This window comes from Numenius arquata, chromosome 25 (genome assembly GCF_964106895.1).
Source record: "Numenius arquata chromosome 25, bNumArq3.hap1.1, whole genome shotgun sequence".
NCBI classification, from domain to species: Eukaryota; Metazoa; Chordata; class Aves; order Charadriiformes; family Scolopacidae; genus Numenius; species Numenius arquata.
The window spans coordinates 2,967,647-2,985,815 of NC_133600.1; the positions used below are offsets into that span (position 1 = coordinate 2,967,647).

Genomic DNA, 18,169 nt, shown 5'->3' on the forward strand with positions numbered 1-18,169 from the left:
TAGGCTGCCCAGGGAGGGGGTTGAGTCACCATCCCTGGATGTGTTTAAGAGATGTTTAGATGTGGTGTTGGGGGATATGGTGTAGGGGAGAACTTTGTAGAGTAGGGTAGATGGTTGGACTCGATGATCCCAAGGGTCTCTTCCAACCTGGACGATTCTATGATTATTTCTTTGACCACGTGAAGCACCCATGGGGAGGTGTCTGCCCGTACCATGTGTCTTGTTTCAAAAGGCAGCTCGGCTCATCTTAAACACATAGATTGTTGGTGTCTGTTGCTGAGCTGAGTGGGATGAATTTCACTATGTCTCACTTTCCAGGGAAAAATCATCACTGTTAGGGCACAACTCTTTGGCTCTCTTTAGACATTCCCCTTCAGATGAGATGAAGATGGAGTGGTGAGATGATCACCATCCTTGGTCGAGATGCTCTCTTTCTGCAGAGTGTAAATGGCATCTAGAAGAGCTCTGGTGGAGATGCCTGCTCTGTAATCATCTAACAACTGACACGCACCAATGTCCAGATCATTTCTGCAGTCTTTTCCTCTGGAGGTCTAACAGTGTAGACCCTCTTAGAACTCTTTTCCTTCAGGAAAAGGTGGGGGCTTTGTGGTGATGGGAATTAACAGTCATCGTCCATGGACATTAACAGTCCATGGCTATTGCACCATGCAGCCAAAGGCATGCATGTTTTTCCAGGCCTTGAGTCGTTCCCCTGGACTCTGAACCCCTCGGTTTTGTTAACAGACTGTTGTGAGAGCTCACACCACACAGAGCTGTGGCACCCAGGAATGATCCTGGTTAAGAGGTAACATCACCTGCTTCTGCTCTGTGTTTCTCTCATACATCTTCAGGCCTGCACTAGCGTCACTAACCACTGCATGGCACTGTGAGATTGCCGTCAGGGATTTAGAATCAGAATGGTTAGAGTTGGAAGAGACCCTAAAGATCATCCAGTGCCACCCCCTGCCCTGGGCAGGGACACCTCCCACCAGACCAGGTCGCTCCAAGCCCCCTCCAACCTGGCCTTGAACCCCTCCAGGGATGGGGCAGCCACAGCTTCTCTGGGCAACCTGGGCCAGGCTCTCACCACCCTCACAGCAAAGAATTTCTTCCCCACATCTCATCTCAATCTCCCCTCTTTCAGTGTCAAACCCTTCCCCCTCCTCCTATGGCTCCCCTCCCTCATCAAGAGTTCCCCCCCAGCTTTCCTGGAGCCCCTTTAGGGACTGGAAGGGGCTCTAAGGTCTCCCCGGAGCCTTCTCTTCTCCAGGCTGAACCCCCCCCAACTCTCTCAGCCTGTCCTCGCAGCAGAGGGGCTCCAGCCCTTGCAGCATCTCCGTGGCCTCCTCTGGCCCCACTCCAAGAGGTCTGTGTCCTTCTGCTGTTGGTGGCCCCAGATGAGGCAGTGCTGCAGGGGAGTCTCACAATTTCCTTCCTAAATCTCAATTTTTTCTCAGTTCCACACTGGACGGGACACAGCTCACCACCCCTCTGGGTAACCCACACCCATTCTTTACAAAAATGTCTTGCCCCTTTCTCAGATCTGTCATTGTGGTTCTTACCCACCATGACAGCCAGGTCTTCCGGCTTCCAGCACAGATTCCTTCTGGTCCCTCCCTTGCCCTGATGGGGTGGGTTCAGGTAACTCGTTCCCATGTGTGTTTGCTGCCTTCATCACTGACATCTGCCAGATGAGCTCTTCCGAAGGCACCCTCCATTCCCACTCCCAGGTGAGAGGTCTTTGCTTGTTCTGCCTTTTTTTTTTGGCAGATTAGTCTTTGCCCCGCAGCAACTTGAACCTCCACGTGTGCAAATGCCATCAGGCCATGCGAGGCTGTTACACTGTTCACACCAGAACCCCCCCCTCGAATGAGGAGACCAGTTCCTTTTCATTTCTTTCCTGCCAGCCCCAGGCAGTGTCGGAATTGTATATAAAAATCCCCTTATCCATTCACAACAGCACGATAGATTTAAAATACAATAAATAAAGTAGCTTAAGAGAAATAATTTATTTTGCCGATTGCCAAGACACATGGTTTTTTTGCCACTGTAATAACTCTCCAGCAAATATTCCTTCTGTCTTTTACCACCACCTGAGCCATGACCACCAACCAGCTGCTTTGGGTGGATTAATTAGAGGTTGGATCTAATTCCATCTCAGCTTCTGAAAGAGATTTGAAACAAATCTACAACCCCGATCCCAGACAAGACCTTAGAGTCAAGCGCCCCACAAGCACGGCCGGGCCCTATACATTTAATTATATTGACAATTTTAGTAAAAATCTGTGGAAAACAGATTGCCTTTTTGAAAATGGCTGATTTGCCACTCTGTTCCCTTTGATTTCCCAAGTTTGAGATTCCAAGTGACAGCTGCACACAGAATTTATAGGCTGTTTCTCTCTGTATCTTCTATATAGGTACTTGTGGAATTTTCTGCTCTGTCCTCACCCTTTTCTGTCACAGTTTGGCTTTGGTTAAGCTGCAGCGTTCAGGCTTTCTGTGTGGTTTCCCATCAGTTGTTAACCAGAACTTTCACAAGGATATGAAGCTTTTTAAAAAACTCAGTATAAAAAGAGCCAAAGAAATAATTAACTCAAGAGTTTTCTCAAGGTTGTAATATAAATGGTCTGGAAAGTTTGGAGAACTCTCCGGTTCTCAAGCAAACTCTACAGTGTCTCATCTTTCCAGCTCAGTTCTTCCAGCGTGGATTAAATCTAACTCTGAGCAAGGTTTCAAATATAGATTTGTTTCGGGGCACCAAGGACCTTGGCAATGGGGTTAGTCTCCGTCTTCGGCTTGAGGGGAGGCTCTGCCCTATCTCCGCACCAGAGAGATGCTCGTAGAGCACATCCTGTGTTCAAACGGCAGAAGCAACATCACTGGGGTGATTGCCTTGGAATTTGGGTACTTTTGTAACCTTTCTGCAATAATGTCTGGGCACAGGGGCTGCCTGGTCCCTCTGATGTATCTGAAGTATGTCCGTGTGTATATATATATATGTATAAATATATATATATGTATTCCAGTATCTGAAGGGGGCCTACAAGAAAGCTGGGGAGGGACTCTTGATGAGGGAGGGGAGCCATAGGAGGAGGGGGAAGGGTTTGACACTGAAGGAGGGGAGATTGAGATGAGATGTGGGGAAGAACTTCTTTGCTGTGAGGGTGGTGAGAGCCTGGCCCAGGTTGCCCACAGAAGCTGTGGCTGCCCCATCCCTGGAGGGGTTCAAGGCCAGGTTGGAGGGGGCTTGGAGCAACCTGGTCTGGTGGGAGGTGTCCCTGCCCAGGGCAGGGGGTGGCACTGGGTGGGCTTTAAGGTCCCTTCCAACCCAAACCAGTCTGTGATTCTACGAGTCTAGATGTTGCACCTGGACAAAACCTTGTTGCAATGTCCTTATTTTCCATGCTCTTCAGTGCAGGGAGATGCTCCTCACTGGTGTGTTGTGTGGTCCCACAGGTGGCAGTGGGCTGCTGGGGAAGCAGTGGGTGGCAGGGCTTGCTGACGAGGATGGGGTTTCTTTGATTGCCATGGATAATTAGGTGTGATCTCTCCAATGACTTAAATATATCTCTGTCTCACTTATCTTCCCTGTGACGAGATAAATAGTTCAAACTATGGCATGCTCATAGCATTGTTATGCAAATCAGCTCACACTAAAATAAAACTGCTGGTTGAGGAGCTGAACCCACAGAGCGATATCTCCAGACCCCCCCTTGCCTACCTGACAGTACAGAGGACTTTTCGCCTGTATGTCCTTGTCTTAAAATTGAACCACATCCCTCCTGTATGGAGAAATCTGGTGAATAATGCAGGAGCCCCGTGCTTTTTACAAACATTATGTTGTCTCTGATGTAGCATCTCTGAGAGGCCTCCAAGTCTCACTTGGACAGGAGGGACCTGCTCCCCAGCCAGTCACGCACCTGTACAGACATGTTTCTGTCCTCCAAGGAGCTCAACATTTTAGATCAGCCTGCCAAAGACCTGAGCTGTCAGTAGAGATAAGCAAAGGACTCCGTGAAGCCACTATCTGGAGGAGTCCTGGTTCTTGTTTTCTGTGCTGCTCCACTGCTGGGAGGCCACTTGTGCTCTCAAACATCCCATGGGAACCCGTAACACCATCTGTGATCCCAGCTCCGGTCCTGGATCCGCACTGCAGATGAGAAAGGAGATGGTTTGCAGGGAAACGTAATCACTGTTGGTTTGTTCTCTTCTAGATGTGGACGAGTGCGGCGCCATCGCTGGCGTGTGTGATGGCGGCGAGTGCACCAACACAGCGGGCAGCTACGTGTGCACGTGTCCACGCGGTTTCATGACCAGCCCTGATGGATCGCGCTGCATTGGTAAGACGCTAAAACGCATCTCAGGACCCCAAAGGCAGGGAGAGATCACAGATCCGATGTTTTTCAAATCGCTATCTGGTGGTGCCCAGATTTGCAAATCAAAGGGCACGTTGTTCCTGCAATAGCTGGAAAATGCTCTTTTCCGTGTGGTGTCCATGGATGTCCTGGTCACAGGTTTTGATGCTATTGCAGACCAGAAAAGGAGGCTGAGGGGACAGCTTCTCGCTCTCTACAACTCCAAGGGTGTAGCCAGGCGAGGTCGATCTCTTCTCCCAAGGAACAGGCGATGGGACAAGAGGAAACGGCCTCAAGTTGCGCCAGGGGAGGTTTAGGATGGATATTAGGAAAAATTTCTTCACTGAAAGGGTTATCAACCATCAGAAGAGGCTGCCTAGGGAAGTGGTGGAGTCACCATCTCTGGAGGTATCTAAAAGCCAGGCAGACGTGGTGCTGAGGGACATGGGTTAGTGGTGGTTTGGACAGTGTTGGGTTGATGGTTGGACTCGATGATCTTGAAGGTCCTTTCCAACCGAAACAATTCTATGATTCTAGTCTGTGATTCTATGATTTCTGGCAACACAGTGACTCCTCAGCTCATATGGAAATCACCTCTTGCCGTCCCCATCCTGCAGACTGCACGAAGGGCTTGGTGGGGCTGGTATGTGCTGTTCCACCAGCTCTGACATACCTGCCCCCCCCCCCACCAACCCCAGCTCAGTCTGGCTCACGGTGTCTGTATTTCGAAGCTTCCCAGAACTGGCCTGACTCCAGGCGAGCTTTCCCCAGGCTGAGGAGCTCTTACGCCTCCAGATTACAGAGCCTGGATTGAATCTTGCATGTTTAACACATCAAAATTGCTTTCTGACTCCGTTGTAAATATTTGATGGTCCATTTCTCTTTGTAACAGATGACAGTTTATGTGATAAATAGATCGGTTCTCTGTTTACTTGCTCTCAGCAGGGGCACTTATTTAGTCAAATGAATCCCGGGGTTTGTCTCACTGATGGGGAAGTTAATTTGCCTTTAGAAAGACAAGGATGAGAGGGTTTGTAATGAGGAACCGTAACAAAAAAAAGGCAAAGATCGTTGTTAGTGCTATGGAAAATGTCAGGTACAGCTTTCTCTTGAAAATCCTGGACGTTCATACAGAAAAAAAAAAATTCCCAATTTTTTTATACCCACAGAACCTAGAGTAAAAATTAATTGTGTTCTAGTTCCGGAAAGAAAAATGTTGTAAAGTATAACGTACGAGTCACCTCGTTTGGGAATCTGAGAGTTTTTAATGAGAATGAAATTCTTTGCCTCGCTGGTTCCCAGACCCTGCCATAAGCCCGGAGGGGTGTGACGGCTGTCGGATGAGTCATATGGACAATTCTCCACTTTCCTTGAAACCAAGCGCTTCAAGAAATGAAAACTAAATAAAATTAGAAAGTCCACATTTAAAAATAGTCTAAAGCTTAGTTAGCTGCAGCGGACTATGATTGCATCTGAACTCAATGCATCATGCCGTAGCCATTTCCCTCAGCTAACATGTGCTGCTGGTGTGCTGTCACCTTTTGGGACAGACAATATTTTTTCTGGCAAAAGGCCCCCTTACCATTGGGGCGTTGTTGCCCCGGGATCCGTGTTTTGCAAACCCCGCTTCTGTCGTTTGAGGGGGTTTTACTGCTCGTTTTGAGACTTTATGGTAGTTCCAGGCCGCAACTTACATCCTCTGAAATAAATCAAATTTGGAAAAGATTGGAAATGAATAAATAACGTGGCCACCCTTAAAGCACAAACAGCATCAGGAGAGAGCAGAGGAGATTGTCGCACTGTCACCTCGCAGATGTTTAGACTGGAAGTGACCGCCGTGTCTCATACATCATGGGGCACCAGTGCTGGGTACGTGGTGACTTTATGGTGGCAGCCTTGATATATTCCCATCCCTTTCCCCTCCCTTTTTAGTTAAGTAAACACCTTTTTATTGCATTTGAATAATCTCCTGTAGTTTTTACAGCTGAAACAGCAAGACACTGAGCTTGACTTGATCCCAAATCTCATTAGCCGCTTTCACTGCCTTCCTCAGTAAAATGCCAACAGCAGCGTAGCTGGAGAAAGTCCGTCATAGTTTGAAATGAACATTTATTGAATGATTCAACCACCTGCGCTTGACAGAAAGAATCCAGTCCCACACATGTTCATAACAGTCTCATTCATTTAGGCTTGTAAAAGACAAGCTCAGCGTTGTGCAGGCGGCAGAAGGATCTGCTCCAGCAGGCGCTCAGCTTTCTTTTTTTTTTTTTTTCTCTTCTTTGGTACAATGGGTTGCTTTTCAAGAACAGCTTAAAAGAGTAATTTTCAAATGAGAAAAATGGCATTTCAGATGCGTTTCCATGTTCATTGCAAGTCAGCGCTCCTGCACGTTGCTTGCTTTGCTCCTCTTCCCTGATGGTCCAGCAAAGCTCTGAGAGATTTGGGTTTTCTCTCTCCTTGGACAACATCAGCAGATTTGCTGCCTAAAGCTCCAGGTAGGGCCAGATCTTGCTTATTGTTGCAAAGTTCTGGGCTCAGAGAAGGTTGTGAGTGTGTTACTGAGGACCCTACCTACCTGGAGAACCCTTTTTGCTCTCTTTGGTCATTATCCAGGAAAGGATAGAGAAGGAAAAAGGAAATATGAGGAGATAATATTTATGAGGGCAAGAAAAGACAAAAGGGAAGTGGTATGAGGCTTGTAGGCTCCACAGAGAGTGATAAGAAGCTGGGGAGGGCTGAGCAGAGCACCTCAACAGCTCCCAAGGCATTGAGGAAGCCAGGGATGCTGCCAAGCAGAGCTCTGCCTGGACATCTGCAGGGACCAGAGGGTGCAGAAAGGCTCTATAGTTCCTGGGACTCCAGTGCAAGGACGTGGACTGTAAAGCATTTCCCCCTAGAGATGATCATTTGAGGGATGCATTTATAACTCAACCTTACAGCAGTTGAACTGGGAGGTGAATTTGGAGAAGAGTGAATAGCCAGGGAGGGAGTGAATTTATTATAGCACTTACCAGCACAGAAACTGTCCTGCAGTAACACCCAGAGCTCTCCTGCTTGCACCAGGGCTCTCCTGCAGAAGTGTTGGTGGCCGAGGTGTGCCATGGATGGATATTGCAGTTTGGTGGGAGCTGTGCCCAGAGGGATGCTTTGTGCCTTCATTCTGCCACGGCTCTTCAATGAGACAGACACCGCCATCTAGCTTAATACTACCCAGACAAGAAAGAAATTGGTCAGTTTTCTAGAAAAGGAGAACATACGATGGCATCAATCCATCTAGACTGGGTGTCCTCACCACAGTATGAGGCTCCTTTTGTGCCCTTCTTCCTTGCAAACCAAGGGCCACTGGACATGTTGGGTGGACAGACCTTTGGCTACTTGCTGCTGTGTTGCAGCTCCCTTCTGAGCTAATAATCCCCAGGTCCTTTGTAGTCAGAGCCAACTGACTTTTGCAACCACTAGTTTTTTGGGTTTGGTCACTTGAGTTTCTCAGTTTCTGTACGTGACAAGACACAAAGTGAGAGAAATACCCTTTAAAGTTCTCACCGCACTTTCTATTGCTCTGTCACTCCCTGTCCCTACCCCACTGCCAAAGAAACAAATCAAGTTTTCATCGGGATCAAAATTGCAAAATCCCTTGTAGGTGCACAGCAGATCTTAGATGTCTGTGTTGAAAGGGAAGATAGAGATGAGCCAGGCTGGATAGTCACTCAGAGGGTGCAGCTCCTGGTGTGGGGCTTCTCCTGGGCATCAGGACACACACCTCAGGCCACTATGACCCAGCAGATGGGTGCAGACTCTGCCAGACGCTGGCAGGAAGGTCCAGTTTGGTGTCCCTCCTGGCCTGCTATCATTGGTTTAGTGATGGTTTTTTATCAGTTATGTTGATGGTTGGACTAGATGATCTTAAAGGTCCCTTCCAACCTGGACAATTCTATGATTCTATGAGGAGGTCAAACTCAATTTCCTGCTCTAACAGCTCCTGGCAGGACCTTCTAAAGCCTCCCCAGCCTCTCTGAACCAGAGACCTCTGATAGACCTGTGGCTCCGTCCCCCACCTCTCTGCACTCTCTAATCTCATGTGGAATTTTCCCTCCTTTCTCGCCTGCAGCATTTCTGATTTACTGAGGTTATTGTGCAAACCTGTTCCCTTAACAGCCGCAGAGGAAGGCAGAACAAAACCGCAACGGCTTTGTGCTCCCACCTCCAGCGTGTGGGTGGTCCTGCAGGAGGTCACAGAGGGACTGCGGGGACCCACTGTTCTTTCCATCCACCCCTTTCTCCGCCCAAGGCAGCTCCAGATGAGTTTTCAATTAGTTCTGACCTTCACGTCTGAGAGAGATCGTTACAAACTGCAGCAAAACCAGCTGAATTTAATAAACGTTTGTCCAGATGAATAAGGGCTGGACCATTCCCTCCCTTACACAAACTGCTGTGACCTCCCTACCTTGTCAAACTTGTCAGCACGTTGTCTGTCTGCAGGGAAAGAGGTTGTGTTCTCCAGATCACTCCTTGCCCATTAACTGGCTGGCTGTCACCCTGTGTCACAGCTTTTGGGACAGCAAACATCCCACAGAAGAACAGAAAGAGCCGGGTGGGATCTGTCCTCTCTGCTGCCCAAAGGGTTTATTCCAAACTACCACACTCAAATCGAGAAGTTCGTTTAAGCTCAACCCTAAACTCCCATCAAGGGTTTGAGCTGCAGCTTCTCCAAATGGCCCCACTGTCCTGTCCCGGTGTGTTCAGGGAGCAGCTTCTTTCTGGAATATGAGATTTTATGGAACATCAACCTGTCGATGTGCTGTGGAAACACAGCCCTCTTCTACACTCCAGAAGCTGCTGAAACCTGCAAAGACGTGGGCATTGCTCTTGTCCCCTTGCCGCTTGCCAGAGACCAAGGGCTTGGGATGACCCAAACACCCACATGGCTTGTACTTCATGAGGTTTAGGAGCTAATCCGGCGATGCATTCAATCCCCTCACTCGAGTTTCCCTTCTCCCAGTCTGTCTTCCTTTCTGCAAGTCTCTTTGGTGGAGAAGGTTTGGGAAAAGGGAATACTTCATGCTGAACTCAGAATGGTGGAAAGGATGTAGCTGAGAAAAGACCTGCTGGTTTAGTCACCCTGGCTTTAAATGGGGTCACTGTCCCCTGCAAGTCACCGAGCTGTGATTAGGGAAGAAATGTAACCACAGCCCGCAGATCAAACAGCTCCATGCAATTAATTTCAATTATATTTCAGGAAAGTGTCAGCCCGCTGGCTAATGTCAGTATAGAGGCACAGATGACAAATCAGACTAGACTTTCCCCCTCATTAATTTACTTGAGAAACAAGGACAGGAGATGAATGAGTGGAAGATTCCAGGTTTTCCTAGAGGACTTGGTGCCAGACGGAGCCTGCTAGACTTGTGAAAGACCCTCAGTCTCCTGGGCCTTTTCCAGAAGCCACACACACCTAACACCGGTGCCAGGCTCGGTGTCTGTGGCTTTGGCCACGCTCACGGGTGGCCACCATCCAGGGCTCGTTCTCCTCCCAGCTCAGTCCAGGCTGTGGGAACTAACCCATGACCTGAAACAGGAATCCGCTGGGAATGGGAGCGATCAGGCTGGAGGGACGTGGAACTAGGAACAGCTCCGTTTGTTAAACGGAGAAAGATGCTGGGATCACTGGGACCTGGCAGGGAATGCTTCCTCATGGGAAGCCTGGGATGTGGGACATTTGCCATGGGAAGGAGAGGCAGGTCCTGGTCAGACCTGAGGTGACTGTGGAAAGGTCCTTGCTTAGCACAACATTGGGGATCACTGACTAACGCTGGAAGGGCTGCTGGAAGGGCTGCACCTTGTTCCCAGCCTGACCAAAGTGATGTAGGAGATGGCTGACCACCTTGGGAAAGGACTATCGCAGCCAAGGCTTCAGCCTGGAGCAGGAATGGCTGGGGAATGCCCCCTCGCTGTCTGGGAACCCTCAAAATAGTAGCAGGCAGCGCTGGATTGTTTTTATCACAGGGAAGTGTTTTTAGTGGCAGGAGTTAGAGGAAAATATGCCATGCTGGGTCCAACAGCCCAAGAGAGGAGAAGACGCTGCCATTTCCACATGGCCAAGTTCAAGGGCGTGTTGGACTGTTACATGGGCACTGATGGCCAACCCTTCGTCACAAATGCAATCCAAATAAGCAAGACAGACACTAACATCAGAGGAGGAACTTGAATGGAGATTTCAGCTCCAAAATGCAATTTTGTTAAATATTTAGTCCAGAACAGTTTATCTGTTCCCACTGAGGGGATGGCTCAGGCTGTTCAGTAGTGGAAATGTCAACGTTTGCAGTGGTCTCCTGCAGACCAGCTCCCCATCACCTGCTTCCTCTCCCAGATGGTGTGTTGGGTCAACCCAACCCTGACAACTCTCATCAGGAACTCTAGTGAGAGGAAGGAGACACCTGTAAATAATCCCATTTCTTTGGGAAGGTGAGGAAAGATGGGATGAGGTGGGGGGTCTCATCTGTTTTTTGCTCTGTGAATTCAGCCAGGATCTTCTGGGTCAGCTTGTCCTTCCTGCACGGCAAGGAAGACAGCTCCCAGTGGAGAATCCAGTGGAGAGGGACTGCCCAACTGCTGCCTGTTTCTGGCTCTCGGTCAGGCTGCTTATGGTATTTAGGAGCCTAAATGGGAATGTGAGATCTAATACTGGGGAATAAGACCTGGCCCTACAGCCTTGTTGTGCTCCAGATGGAGGTGCTGGAGAACCTCATGATGTGGGAGGATGAGGCAGAACAGGAGGTCAGGTTGGGACATTGGACAGCCAGAAGAGGCACCACTGGGAATGGGCGCTCAGGACCCAACCAAGAATATGGTGATAACACGGTGTGAACGTGTCTCCTTCTGCTCTCCCTCTCTGCAGACCAGCGGATTGGGACGTGTTTCTCTGCTCTGATCGGGGGCCGCTGTGCCGGGGACCTCCCTGGCCAGTACACCAAGATGCAGTGCTGCTGTGACTCGGGGCGTTGCTGGGCCATTGGCCAGACTCCGGAGATGTGCCCTGTCCGGGGCTCTGGTAAGTGCAACACAAAGGACCTCCACCTGCTGCCGGGTCAACCCGGGGCTCTGGTAACTGCAACGCAAAGGACCTCCACCTGCTGCCGGGTCAACCCGTGGCTCTGGTAGCCCTAGTGGTACCCCAGGCTTGACGTGGAGAATCATCAACACAACACCCAGAGAAAGGTCACACGGGGATGCTGGCTCTCCCGCCTGGGTCTCATCTGAAGTGGAGCCAGATGAGTTCAGCCAAGGCAAGAATTTATCCCTTTCCTCCTACCCCTTCAGCTCTCTTTGGCTCCCGCCGTAATCTAACCTTGGGGCCAACTGGGGGTGAGCCCAGGCTGCAGGAGGCCGTGAGGAGGCTCAGCGCTGTAGATACATCTCTCCGCCTTTCTTCTTTCATCACCAGCTCTGAGCAGGGCAGAGCTTTACCGTGTCTGGCCCCCTCCTGTGTCCTGCCTGAAGGGACCCCAGGGTGCCAGCGGTCCCATGCATCCCGAAAAGCTCTTGCCAAACACCCTGGCAAGCTGTGTCTCATCATCTCCTCCAGAGTGGAGGATGTTAAAGCCCTCCTCGCCCATCTGCCCTCTTCCCATCAGCACCCACCCTCTTTGCTCCCTGCCGGTACATCTCTATCCCTCTGTTCTCTGGCAGAGGCGGGAGGGGGATTCAGGAACTCTTGGAAAAGCACTAAGGCAGCTGTTTTGTTTCAGATGAGTACCGCAGGCTCTGCATCGAAGGACTCCCGGTCGTGCCAGGGTTCCCTGGGAACTTTCCAGGAATTCCTGGATTCGGGCCCAATGGTGTTGGGCCGGGACTCAACGGGCCCGGAGGCATCGGACCAAATGGGGCAAATGGACAAGGCGGGATCCCAGGTCTGCCTGGAATGGGCCCAGGAAGTTCAAGCATTGGTAATTAAAATGACTTTCTTACTGTGCTGACCCAATTTGGCTGCCTCTCTCAGAAGACGGGCAGCGTCTCTGCCTGCGTGCCGGCCCGCGTCCCTGCGCCGCGCACACACCAGCGAAGCGCCCGTGCTCTCCGCCAGCTACGAGGTTTATTTTGACACGGGGGGAGCGATGGGATGTGACACTAATGCTGTGCAGGATGCTGAGCCCAGAAGCAGATCAAACAGCGTCTGCTGGCAGAGCGAGGGAGCCGAGCCTGGCTCCGGTGCAGAATATCTTTCTAATTACCAAAGAGGAATGAAGCTTTCACGTCACCGCCTCGCTCTCTGCCTCCCCAAAACAAAACTAGTTTTCCCACCACCTTGGACACCCCCGAACAGCTCCTTCTAAAGGCTGATGCCTGTGAAAATGCACTGGATGTCCATAAATATTGATTCCCACCTCGCTTCTGAGAGGCTGGGCCATGTTGTGCGTGTCGGTGGGGTAGGGGCGGGCCAGGTACTGCAGCACCTGGCAGAGATTCCTGAGGAGGCTGAGTTTGTGTCTGCAGCCCTGTGGGTGTTCAGGGCTCAGGAGCATCACTGATCCATCACGGTGTTTGGATATTTCTTCCCTGGAAGGGTTATCAAGCATTGGCACAGGCTGCCCAGGGAAGGGGTGGAGTTGCCGTCCCTGGAGGTATTTAAAGGGCGGGCAGACGTGGGGATGAGGGACACGGGTTAGTGGTGGTTTGGGCAGTGTTGGGTTGATGGTTGGACTCGATGATCTGAAAGGTCCCTTCCAACCAGGATGATTCTATGATTCTATGACTTACCGACCCTGCTTCCTGGGGACGATCAAGGGAGCCGTAATCCTCTACCTGATGCTCTCTCCGTGCTTTCCAGGAACTGCCACTTTGAACCAGACCATTGACATCTGCAAGCACTTCACTAACCTCTGCCTGAACGGCCGCTGCATCCCCACCCCGTCCAGCTACCGCTGCGAGTGCAACATGGGCTACAAGCAGGACGTGCGCGGAGAGTGCATTGGTGAGTAGGTCCCCCAAGAGCTCCCGACAGCCCCCATCCCAGTCAGAGCCCCCCACATCCCAGTCACAGGTCCTCGCAAGAGGCTGGAGATAGAGGGCTTGTGTCCGGTAATGAAGCAGCGTGATGGAAAGGATATGTCTGCCCCTCAGGGAACACCCAGGGTGACAACTCTGGTAGCCACAGCGTTGCCATTGACTTAGCAGTGGCCAGTTCACACTGTGGGAAGCCTCATGGAACTAGCCCCAGGGCAGGGATGCCAGTTATTGGGCTGCTGCCTGCTCTGCTTGCCCCACAGGCATAGGCTGTGGCCCCTATGATCACCCCAGCTAGCTGGTGGCTCTGCAAACCTTCTCAGAAGCTTGAGGTCTCCAAGAAATTAGAAGGATGGTATCTTTCAAGAGAATTACCATTTTATAAGTAGCCTATTTTTTCTGAGATTCACCCGATCAAGTGGAGCAAGGTCTCTGCCAAAGGGTGGACAGACTTACAAGGAGAGCTTTAAACTAGATTTAGTGGGAGAAGGGGATGGAATTTTGAGCAACAGAGAAGAGCCAGGGGCTACTGATGTATTAGGAACCAAGAAGGAAACACCTGTAAAATGCTTGAGAGGAATTAGGGTGTGTTCCTCTAAAAAGGTGAGGGTGTTGATGGCCCAGCTGAAGTGCCTCTATACCAATGCATGCAGTGTGGCTATCAAACAGGAGGAGTTGGAAGTCGCTGTGCAGCTAGAAAGCTACACTGAAATGTGGTGGGACTAATCGTGTGACTGGAGCACTGCAGTTGGTGGCTGTAAACTCTTCAGAAGGGAAGATACGGAACTCAGGGAGGTGATTAGAGACGGCCAATGTGACTTCATCAAGGGCAATTTGTGCCTCAGTAATTAATGGCCTTTGACGATAGAGTGACTGCATTGGTGAAAAAGAGAAGAGCTACGCATGTCACCTACGTGGACTTCTGAGAGGCCTTTGATAGAGTTCCCCACAACATTCTTACCTCAAAATCGGAGCATTACGGGTTTGGTGAATGGACTGTTGGATGGATTAGGAATTGGCTGGAGGACTGTATCCAAAGAGTTATAGCCAATGACTTGGTGTCCAAGTGGAAACCTGTAATGAGCGGTGTCAAGCTGACAGGATACAGCCTTTGCTGCCTGTCCTGGTAGTTTGCTGTGTCTAATGGTGACTCACGGGTTTAGGCTTTTCTTCTTGCAGATGTGGATGAGTGCTCCAGCAGCCCCTGTGTGCACGGCGACTGCGTGAACACCCCTGGCTCCTACCACTGCAAGTGCCACGAAGGCTTCCAGAGCACCCCGACCAAGCAGGCTTGCATTGGTAAGTTTGTTCCCTCTCTCCTTTTTGGGGGACACAGGGTGCCCCGAGAGTGTCAGCAGAGACCTAGGTAGCAAAGGAAAATGGTCGTAAAGGGGAAAGAGAGCGAGGACCCCCCAGCACCAAACAACCTCCCAACCAAGTGTGTGATGGGATTTCACAACAACTTAACTGAGCTTCCAGCAGCGTCCTGAAATCTGTCCAGGAGAAGTTTCCTCTACCTTTATTTACCTTAAAATGAGGTAGCGGCAATCAAGGAACTTAGAGTCCTTTTCAAGAGCACAACTTGATTTAAAGATGACAACGTTTTGCTTTGACAAAAGATGGGATTTTGAGGAATGTTTCTATCGATGCAGGGCTTGTGATTTCTAGCAAAGTTGTTCTGTCAGTGTCTTGCAGCAAGATGGTGCTCTGAGTGAGGGACTGCTAAAAGGGAATGATGGGGAGGTGATGTCCCATGTGAACGAGAAGCAAAAGCAGATTTCCCTGTCAGTGCCCGACCTTTGATATTTTTTTTATTTATTTTTCTGTCAAGTGGCTTCTAATGAAGGGGTTTCCAGAGGACCCCCCCTATTGCCTGACAATGTGAACAGCTTTCCTAATTTCCACATGAACTCTTTTAAGCTGAATTCTTCTTATGGTTCTATTTCTGGCTGTGCAAATTGGTTCATCACTGTCTCCTTTACAACATTTTTTCACACGTTGGGAAACTGCAACTTGTAACCCCCCTGTCGTCTCCCTTCTAGACTAAACAACTGCAACAACTCTCAATCTCCTCTCATTGATAATGTTTCTAAGGTTCTCATTGTCCTGGTTTTTATCTTCTCAACTTCCTCCATTTTGTCTTTATCTTTTCTAATGTGTGGTGCCAAAAATGGGATGTCATTCTTCAGCTGTGGCCTCTCTTAGCTGTCAGAACAAGAAACTGTCCCATGGGGCTTACACTCAGCTCTTCTGTTGATACAGCCCAAAAAGGAGGTTTGCTTCTGTGCAGGGCCACTCCATTTCATCTGGGATTCAGACCTTTTTCTGCCAGGCTGCTCTCGAGCAAACTTCTCCACATTAGGAGAATCGCAGAATGATATGGGGCTGGCAGGGACCTCTGGAGATCATCTCCGCCACCCTCCTGCCAGAGCAGGGTCACACAGAGCAGGTCCCACAGGAACATGTCCAGGCGGGTTTGGAATGTCTCCAGAGAAGGAGACTCCACCACCTCTCTGGGCAGCCTCTTCCAGGGCTCTGCCACCCTCAAGGTGAAGAAGTTCCTCCTCATGTTTAGATGGAACTTCCCATGTTCCAGTTTGTGCCCGTTCCCTCTTGTCCTGTCCCTGGGCACCACTGAGAAAAGACTGGCCCCATCCTCCTGACACCCACCCTTTAAGTATTTATAGGTGTTGATCAGATCCCCCCTCCGTCTTCTCTTCTCCAGGCTAAAAAGACCCAAGTCCCTCAGCCTTCCCTCATAACAGAGATGTTCTAGTCTACACAGTGTTTGGATTGTCCATTGCTGCTGGGACCAGACTACTGGTTTTCTGTGATTTGCTCATAAAATAGCCCCTCCAACTTCCCCGGTTCTTGACAAAGGGTCAGTAACAAATCCTGCTTGAGACAGTCCTCTTCCTTTCTTCTTTCCTCTTTACCCAGAGGCATTCAGTGGCCCATCTCCCAGAGTGAGTGGCCATCACGTTCTTGATCATAGAATCATAGAATGATTAGAGTTGGAAGGGACCTTAAAGATCATCTAGTTCCAACCCCCCTGCCCTGGGCAGGGACACCTCCACTAGAGCAGGTTGCTCAAAGCCCCATCCAGCCTGGCCTTGAACACTTCCAGGGATGGGGCATCCACAACTTCCCTGGGCAACCTGTTCCAGTGCTTCACCACCCTCACAGGAAAGGATTTCCTCCTAATATCTAATCTAAATCTCCCCTCTTCCAATTTAAAACCATTACCCCTTGTCCTGTCACTACATCTCCTGACAAAGAGTCCCTCTCCGGCTCTCCTGTAGGCTCCCTTCAGATACTGGAAGGCTGCTGTGAGGTCCCCCCGGAGCCTTCTCTTCTCCAGGCTGAACAACCCCAGCTCTCTCAGCCTGTCTTCATAGGAGAGGTGCTCCAGCCCTCTGATCATCTTCGTGGCCCTCTGTTGGACTCGATGTGCGGCAATGCTGCAGTCCCATTGTACCCCAGCTTCTGTCCTGGAATTCGTTTTGCTGAGGCACCGGGACCACCTCTCCATGGCTCACCTGAGTCCGTGGCTGTTGGTCTGAGCGCTTTTACTGTCTCCTGTGGACTTGAACAGCCCCAGGATAACCGGAGTTGCAGAGGGGACCGTTGACAAAGACATCATGGAGGGTCTGAGGTCCCCAAGCTGTAACCTCACAAAAGTCTTGCTGCTTCCAGAGCATTCAAAAAGCTTTTTCCACATCTTTTCCTTCTCCTGTACAGAGGGGAAGAGCGTGATCCCGGAGCAGGGCACGCTCTGAGAGCACTTGCCTGGTTTTCTAAGGGCATTAAGCTGCAACTGCTTCTCACTCCACCCGCTGCGACTTTCTGATGTTTCTTTCCCTGCCAGATATTGATGAGTGCATCATGAACGGAGTGATGTGTAGGAACGGCCGCTGTGTTAACACCGATGGCAGCTTCCAGTGTATCTGCAACGCTGGCTTTGAAATCACCCCCGATGGCAAGAACTGTGTCGGTAAGTTGTTTCCTGATGTGCCGTGGGGAGGCTGGGACTGAGCCGATCCCTGGGGATTGGTGGTTACTCCAGTCTGTGCTGTGCTCCCTTCATCTGTAGGGCAGAGCATCTTAAAATGAGAGGACTGAAACAGGAAGGTGTTTTTATAAGGGTGGGAGGGCTTCTGTGGGTTTTGGGGTCCAGGAGCATGAGCAGGGCTGGATTTGGAAGCAGGACGTTCTCCAGCAGCCGGTGTCTGAGTCCTGCTGAGAGCTGCACTGCATCACCAGGGTACCAGGAGCAGCAGGGACCCAGCAGAACATCTCTCACCAGGAGAAGCCGGGAGAACTCTGCCTTTAGGATTACCACCCCCTGCCATAATTAGCAATTTAACCATGAGATGGGGCACAGAGAGTTTTTGAGCACGGGGGAGTCTTCCTCATGTTTCCTGTTTGTCTTCCCCAGATCATGATGAATGTGCCACGACCAACATGTGCCTCAACGGGATGTGTATCAACGAGGACGGCAGCTTCAAATGTATCTGCAAGCCCGGTTTTGTGCTGGCTCCCAACGGGCGGTACTGTGTCGGTGCGTAGGTCCCCAACCTTGGTCTCTGCCCTCATCCCAGCCCACCGTCCACTTTCCTGGGGACTTGGGATGTGTCTTGAGGCCAAGGGGAGCTGAGAAGGACCAAGGCTTTGCCAGGTATCTCCTGCTCTGCCACCGGAAGTTACCCCCTCACAGCAGAATGGCCACAAGGGAACATGTTCTTGCAACTCCATGACTTCAGCACAAATTGGAGCTTAAATCCTCTTTCTGAAGGAGGTTAAGCAGGGCTGGGAAG

General features: G+C 50.4%; 1 protein-coding gene across 1 annotated transcript in view; it reads left to right on the forward strand.

The window, feature by feature from the left end:
• FBN3 (fibrillin 3) overlaps nt 1-18,169 on the forward strand; it is a 111,240-nt gene that overhangs the window by 54,347 nt on the left and 38,724 nt on the right. The window contains exons 8-14 of the mRNA XM_074163853.1: nt 4,215-4,340; nt 11,248-11,400; nt 12,098-12,295; nt 13,177-13,320; nt 14,532-14,651; nt 17,221-17,346; nt 17,791-17,913. Of these exons, the coding sequence (XP_074019954.1) occupies nt 4,215-4,340; nt 11,248-11,400; nt 12,098-12,295; nt 13,177-13,320; nt 14,532-14,651; nt 17,221-17,346; nt 17,791-17,913 (990 nt within the window). The remainder of the gene's footprint in view (nt 1-4,214; nt 4,341-11,247; nt 11,401-12,097; nt 12,296-13,176; nt 13,321-14,531; nt 14,652-17,220; nt 17,347-17,790; nt 17,914-18,169) is intronic.